Genomic DNA, 7,279 nt, shown 5'->3' with positions numbered 1-7,279 from the left:
TACATACTATGAACATCTGTATAAATCTGTAGTCATACTCCTGACATCTGTAGTCATACTGTGGACGTCTGTACAAATCTATAGCCATACTGAGGACATCAGCAGTCATACTGTTGACATCTGTAGTGATAACGTGGACATCTGTAGTCATAATGTGGACATCTGTAGTAATGCTGTAGATGTCTGTAGTCATACTGTGGATGTCCGTAGTAATCTGTAGTCATATTGTGGACTTCTGTTATCATACTATGGATATTTGTAGAAATCTGTAGTCCTACTGTGGGCATCTTTAGTCATGGGTGGACGTCTGTAGTCATATTGTGGACATCTGTAATCATATTATGGATATCTGTAGAAATCTGTAGTCCTACTGTGGGCGTCTTTAGTCATAGGGTGGACGTCTGTAGTCATATTGTGGACATCTGTAATCATATTATGGATATCTGTAGAAATCTGTAGTCCTACTGTGGGCATCTTTAGTCATAGGGTGGACGTCTGTAGTCATATTGTGGACATCTGTAATCATATTATGGATATCTGTAGAAATCTGTAGTCCTACTGTGGGCGTCTTTAGTCATAGGGTGGACGTCTGTAGTCATACTGTGGACATCTGTAGTCATACAGTGAACGTCTGCAGCTGATCCCAGTATAACCCTGCACATCTTTGGCATACTGCAGGCACTTGTGACATGATGCTGGCCTGGCCTGATGATGATCAAATATGTCATATTGTGGGCATCTTCAGCACCGTAGAGACTGGGGTTTCATTGCTGCATCTTTGTGCATTTCTGGCTTAAGTTCAACCACCATCTTTCAACAGACGCAACAAATGAAGAAGGAATTTATCCTTCAAAATGACTGTTTATTAATTTGAGATCATATTGAGTATTCACAGTCGCACTTTTTTAAATGACAATGCTGTCTACTCCACAGTCTAGGGCCGTGCCGAGGTGCTATATTCAGGCGGCGGTGGCAAAGCCAACATTGTTGTTAGCTCTGTCGAAGACGGTGTAGTACCCCCTCATGAAGACATCTCCAAGGATCCAGAGTTCAGGCATGTTGGAAGGGGTCATGATGAAGTTGGCGGTGCAGGTGTTCTATTGGAGGACAGAAAGAGCGTCATCTATTAGCAAGATCGACTTCATGATTCAATACATTGATTATTTACAGCTGATTTACTCCTTGTCATGTGTGTTGCTGTCATGCAGGATATCAAGTGATATTTACTTTTCCATCCACATGCACTGTGTCTTTTCATGAATGGGTTAGTGTGGGGTCAAGCATTTGTTTAGAGCTCCCTAAGTGGGCAATTTCACATTGATTCAAGCAGGGTGCTCTGTACACAATATTGCCAAGATGTAGCGACCATTGTCCCAAAAAACTGCAAAATTGTATCTCTAATGCTCGTTTGGTTCAGACTGTGGGTCTTATTTAGAATTTGACAGACAGGGTACTCCACCACAAACGTAGGAGCATCTCTCCAACATGCTGATGGCCGGCCCACTCCATTTAGGGTGGGCGGACGATCATGTTGGACTGGCTGTTCCCCCACTCGTTTTGCTGGCTAAAATCTCACCCTGATGCCCCAAAAGACTTGGGCCATTTGTGTAAGTACATGAGACATTCACACCATTTACAGTCTGATGTACGCTTTTTACTCTTTGGAAAAACTCTCAAGGTCTTAGGTAAAAAAAAATCTTTTACAAAATCAAACTTGTGTATTTAGAATTTGTTCATGTGCGAGAGAGAGAGAGAAAGAAAGAGAAAGGGAGAGAGAGAGAGGGAGAGAGAGAGAGAGAGAGAGAGAGAGAGGCAGATGTATGCAGGTAAAATCAAAGAGCTAGAAGGAAACACAACAAAGATTTGGGAGGAGCCAGAGAAGAGAGAATTGAAGAGGTTGAACACAGATAAAAGATACAACAGGTAAAAGAGTAGAAATGAATGAGAGAAGCAAAACGATGAATACAGAGAAAGTTGGCATAAAATAGAAAGATAAGAGATGAAAACACATAGATGAGGCGCAGAGAGGTAGTAAGACAAAGCAGAGATAGATGCCTGGAAACAGAACAGTGAGCTAGGGGCAGACAGATGTCTGGAAAGGGGTGAGAAACAAGTGAGAGATGGATGGGAGCAGCACAAAGATTGTAAGAGAGAACAAAAAGATTGGAGCAAACAGATCAAAGAGATGTGAGAAAATAGGAAAGAGAAATAGGGTGAGACAGATCAGAGAAATAGATACAGGAGAGATTGAATCAGAACTCAGAAATAGAAGAGACAGAAATATACAAAACAAAGAGATAGGAGGGCAAACAACAGAAACTGTTGGGGAGGCATAAAAAGACAGGAAAACATAGAACAGAAAAATAGGCGAAGAATAGAAATATAGGAAGGGATAGCAGAGAGAGAGAGAGAGTGAGTGAGAGAGAGTGAGAGAGAGAGGTGGGAGAGAGGATTATTAAAACAAGCATTTGCAATGCAATAGGTCTCGCATTAGGAGGAGGTATTGGTATTGCAAATGACAAATATTTTATTTATGTGTTGGTATTGAAAGTAGGGAAATTACTAGCTTTGTCATTTACAATGCCAATATTTTTAACTTTTGCAAACGTGACACTTATGGCATTCTAATGCAACATGTGTTGTATTTACATGACTTTGAAGTATTAATATTCCAAATAACAATGGCTTTTATTTGTTTTAATAATTAATACTTAAATAAAAGTTATTGTAATGTATAATGGCAGTAGCTTAAACTTTTGTAAATAACTTATGGGAAGATTATGTTCAGTGTATTTTACTGTGATGAAAATCCAAGAACAGAAGTGAAATATTAACATTATTTTGTAACATTTCTAATAAAGCTTAAAACATTGAGAAAACATATTAGAACAAAGAGTGATGCTGTGGCGTTCAGTGATGCTGTGGCCTTCAGTGGTGCTGAGTGATGCTGTGGTCTTCAGTGGTGCTGAGTGATGCTGTGGCATTAAGTGGTGCTGTTGCGTTGAGTGGTGCTGTGGCGTTGAGTGTTGATGTGGCGTTGAGTGGTGTTGAGTGATGCGGTGGCATTGAGTGATGCGGTGGTGTTGAGTGGTGCTGTGGTGTTGAGTGTTGCTGTGGCGTTGAGTGGAGCTGTGGCATTGAGTGGTGGTGTGGCGTTGAGTGGTGCTGTGGCGTTGAGTGGTGCTGTGGCGTTCAGTGGTGCTGTGGCGTTGAGTGGTGCTGTGGTGTTGAGTGGTGCTGTTGCGTTGGGTGGTGCTGTGGCATTGAGTGGTGCTGTGGCGTTGAGTGGTGCTGTGGCGTTGAGTGGTGCTGTTGTGTTGTGGGGTGCTGTGGCATTGAGTGGTGCTGTGGCATTAAGTGGTGTTGTGGCATTGATTGGTGAATTGGCATTGAGGGGTGGATTTGGAGGTTGGAGTTGGAGGGTGGAGTTGGAGGGTGGAGTTGGAGGGTGGCGTTGGAGGGTGGCGTTGGAGGGTGGAGTTGGAATGTGGAGTTGGAATGTGGAGTTGGAATGTGGAGTTTGAATGTGGAGTTGGAATGTGGAGTTGGAGCTTTGAGTTGGATAGTTGAGTTGGAGCGTTGAGTTGGAGCGTTTAGTTGGAGCGTTTAGTTGGAATGTGTAGTTGGAGGGTGGAGTAGGAGGGTGGAGTTGCAGGGTGGAGTTGGAGGGTGGAGTTGGAGGGTGGAGTTGGAGGATGGAGTTGGAGGGTGGAGTTTGAGGGTGGAGTTGGAGGGAGTTGGTGGAGTTGGAGGGTGGAGTTGGAGAGTGGAGTTGGAGGGTGGAGTTGGAGGGTGGAGTGGGAGGGTGGAGTTGGAGGGTGGAGTTGTATGTTGGAGTTGTAGGGTGGAGTTTGATTTTGAGGGTGGAGTTGGGTTCTGTAGTTGTCTTGCGTGTGGATTTGGAGGGTGGATTTGGAGGCTGGAGTTGTAGTTGGAGGTTGGATTTGTAGGGTGGATTTGGATGTTGTAGTTGGAGGGTGTATTTGGATGTTGTATTTGGAGGGTGGAGTTGGAGGGTTGAGTTGTAGGGTGGAGTTTGAGTATTGTGAGGGTGAGGGTGTGAGGGTGAGTGAGGGCGTGTAAGGATGAGGGTGTGACGGTGTGTGAGGGTGTGGGGATGTGTGGGTGAGGGGGTGTGAGGGTGAGGGGGTGTGAGGGGGACTGAGGGTGAGGGTGTGAGGGTGATTGAGGGTGTGTGAGGATGTGGGTGTGAGGGTGTGATGGTGAGTGATGGTGTGTGAGGGTGAGGGGTGAGGTGTGAGGGTGAGTGAGGATGTGAGGGTGTGTGAGGGTGATAGGGTGAGGTGAGGGGGTGGGAGGGTGAGAGGGTGTGAGGGTGAGAGGGTGTGTGATGGTGTGTGATGGTGACTGAGGGTAAGTGAGGGTGTGTGAGGGTAAGAGAGGGTGTGTGAGGGTGAGGGGGTGTGAGGGTGAGGGGGTGTGAGGGTGAGGGGTTGTGAGGGTGAGGGGGTGTGAGGGTGAGAGGGTGTGTGAGGGTGAGAGGGTGTGTGAGGGTGAGAGGGTGAGTGAGGGTGAGGGGGTGTGAGGTTGAGGGGGTGTGAGGTTGAGGGGGTGTGAGGGTGTGTGAGAGTGGGATGTGTGAGGGTGGGTGAGGGTGTGAGGTGAGTGAGGGTGTGTGGGTGAGTGAGGGTGTTTGAGTGTGGGTGAGGGTTGTGCACAGAGGAGACAAGTAGGGTGAAAAACTGAGCCATTGCTGGGACTTTTCTGGTAGAATACTTGATGAGAACCCAGGCCAGTATAATGCTGTCTTCTGCATGCAAGTCTAGGAAGTCATGGTGTATTCGGCAGTGGTGCAAGTACGGTGAAAAACAGAGCAATTGCTGGGACTTTTCTGCTCGTAACTAAAAAAAAAAAAAAAAGCTCTCGGCATTGCTGTGGCGGGGGGGGAGGCGGGGGAGCTGCAGCCTTTGAAGACTGATGCCTAGGGCTAGGCAGACAAATGGTGGTGCGCGATATGCACGGGGGGAATACCAGAAACTAACCACTGAAATTTGCAAGACTAGTGTGACCGACTAAGCCCAGAAAGAGTGCAGCCACAACTAGTAACAATCCAAAAACATAACATTGTGCACGCAGATACAATCCATGCCTGTGACACTAACAGCTCTGAATATCAGTGACAGCGTTACAGGCGGATGAGAGAAGGGGCAGAGGAAACAGACTAAGAAGTGTGGAAATCTAAAGCCGAGCTGGAGAGTGAGAGCGGACGCACTAAGGCTGGTCTGTCTGTGAGAGAAAGGTAGGCTGCAGTATTAAGTTATATCAAGAGAGGAGCTGGGAAAGAAACTGGAGACAGAAGGTTTAACAGAAGTGCCCAGGGCCACTTCACAGAGAAGGAATAGCAGAGGAGGTATTGGTAGCAGAAATGAATACCAACGGGTGACACTGAGGCAGATAGCAAAGAGTAAAGCTAGGAGAGAAAGAGTCCTGAAACAAGGAAAGCGAAAGTAAATGGGAAATCTAAAGCGGAGCTGGAGAGTGAGAGCGAACGTACTAAGGCTGGTCTGTCTGTGAGAGAAAGGCAGGCTGCAGTATTACATTATATATCAAGAGAGGAAAACTGAAAGTAAACTGGAAGCAGAGCACAAAGCAGAGAGCGGCTGTGAAAGAAGTGAAAACAATGGAGGAAGGGTGACGAGACGCGTGGGGAGCAGCAGCCTTTGATGTGACGGCCGGCCATGCAGTGAATAATTAGGGGAGGAGAAAAGCCGGCCTGAGGCCGAGCGCAAAGCAACAGATGGCTTTGATGTGGGGGCAGGCGGCAAGCTCGTGCACGAGGCGTGCACTTCTCAAAATCAGCTGGAGAGCCCTTAGCAGAAAGTATGGTTTGGCTGCATTAGGGCTCTTTTCCTATTCCTGCGGAATAGGAAAGGGGCGAGCCCTAAAAGCAGAGATAGCAAGAGACGTCACAGAGAAATAGGGGGCGACAGGACACTGAAAGGAAGTAGATAAAGAGCAAGAAGATATATGGGGCATTTCATCAAGCGGCAGCGATATTTATCGCTTGCCACTTTTAGCGTGTACAATTCTAACGGCGTTTATCGCCAAATTCTATCGCCCGGTCAGCGCACGATTAACAACACGCATCACAGCAATATTGCAGGATTACCAGCGATAAAAAAGAACCGTTAGGGAAAACATTGTAGATAGGGAGACGTGGACTCAGAATTATGATCCACCTCCCATGATACATATGTCTAAGTTGGGAAAATAGCACGCGTAAGAAATCGGCGATATATCCGGTTAGCGCTACTTTTTATGTCGCTAAACGGGTTAGCGATTTCCTTGTTGAAAGGAGAAGCTGTGTTAGCGATTGTTTCTGCTGAATTTCAGTCGGGAACGCCTACCTCGCATCTCATTAGCGATGCTAGGCGAGGGGCAAAGAAAATGGGTTCAAAGGCATGGATTCACGCGTTAGCGTGTTCATGCTGATAGGGTGATAAATTTATTGCTGCTATTCGCCCGAAAACGGACGCTAAAGCGGCGATAATTTTAATGCCGGGCCTTGTTGATATGCCCCTGAGTGACCAATTAGGGATGGAATGAGACAAAACAGAGGAAACACAATTGAGATTTAGGAAGAGATGCAATGAAGAAACATGAGGAGAAATAAAACAGACACTTGAGAAAACAATTGAGATGGGGAAGAGAATAGGGAATTAGAAGAAATTATAGAATTATGGTAGGAGGAAGAAGTGATGTCAGGATGAACAAAACTTGGAGCTAGAAGGAAGAACAAAGGCACAGAAGGGGGCAGCACAGAAAGATATTTAAGATGATGAAATAGAGGTATAAAACAATATAGCTGAAAGAGAGATTACACAGAGAAGAGAGAATGGATGAGACAGAGAAGGGAGAAGGCATACAAGAGATAGCAGAATGCAGAACATAGAGATGACAGGAAAATGAACAAGCATAGATGAGGGGACCAGGCAAAGAGAACTGGAAGTACAGAGTACAGACATGGGAACAATAATAAAATAAAGATAAAAACATACACAACAGAGGACAGTGGCAGAAGACAGCACAGTTATGAGACGAGACAAGTGTTGAGATAGAGCAGAGGTAAACAGTGACAGAGAAGACATAAAAGAGAAGAAAGAACTTTGATGTAGGACGGGGAAAACAGAGAGCATTGGAAGAAGACAGTGCAGAGATGGTAACTACAAAACACAGAGATATGATGATAATGAACACAGGGTGATGACAACACAGAGATGAAGCAGAGAAAACAGGGCTATGTGTAGAGACAGACCAA

The 7,279-nt window shown here is 45.8% G+C and overlaps 1 protein-coding gene across 1 annotated transcript in view; it reads right to left on the bottom strand.

The window, feature by feature from the left end:
* Positions 1-907: 907 nt before the first annotated feature.
* The window catches only part of LOC147662673 (pepsin A-like), a 66,496-nt gene continuing 60,124 nt past the window's right edge, over positions 908-7,279 (bottom strand). The window contains exon 8 of the mRNA XM_086950991.1: positions 908-1,097. Within this exon, the coding sequence (XP_086807117.1) occupies positions 960-1,097 (138 nt within the window). The 3' untranslated portion in view covers positions 908-959. The remainder of the gene's footprint in view (positions 1,098-7,279) is intronic.

The sequence above is a fragment of the Lissotriton vulgaris genome, unplaced genomic scaffold, assembly GCF_964263255.1.
Source record: "Lissotriton vulgaris unplaced genomic scaffold, aLisVul1.2 SCAFFOLD_275, whole genome shotgun sequence".
NCBI classification, from domain to species: Eukaryota; Metazoa; Chordata; class Amphibia; order Caudata; family Salamandridae; genus Lissotriton; species Lissotriton vulgaris.
Note: the sequence above shows the minus strand (reverse complement) of the source record. Positions and strands in the feature narration are given on the sequence as shown.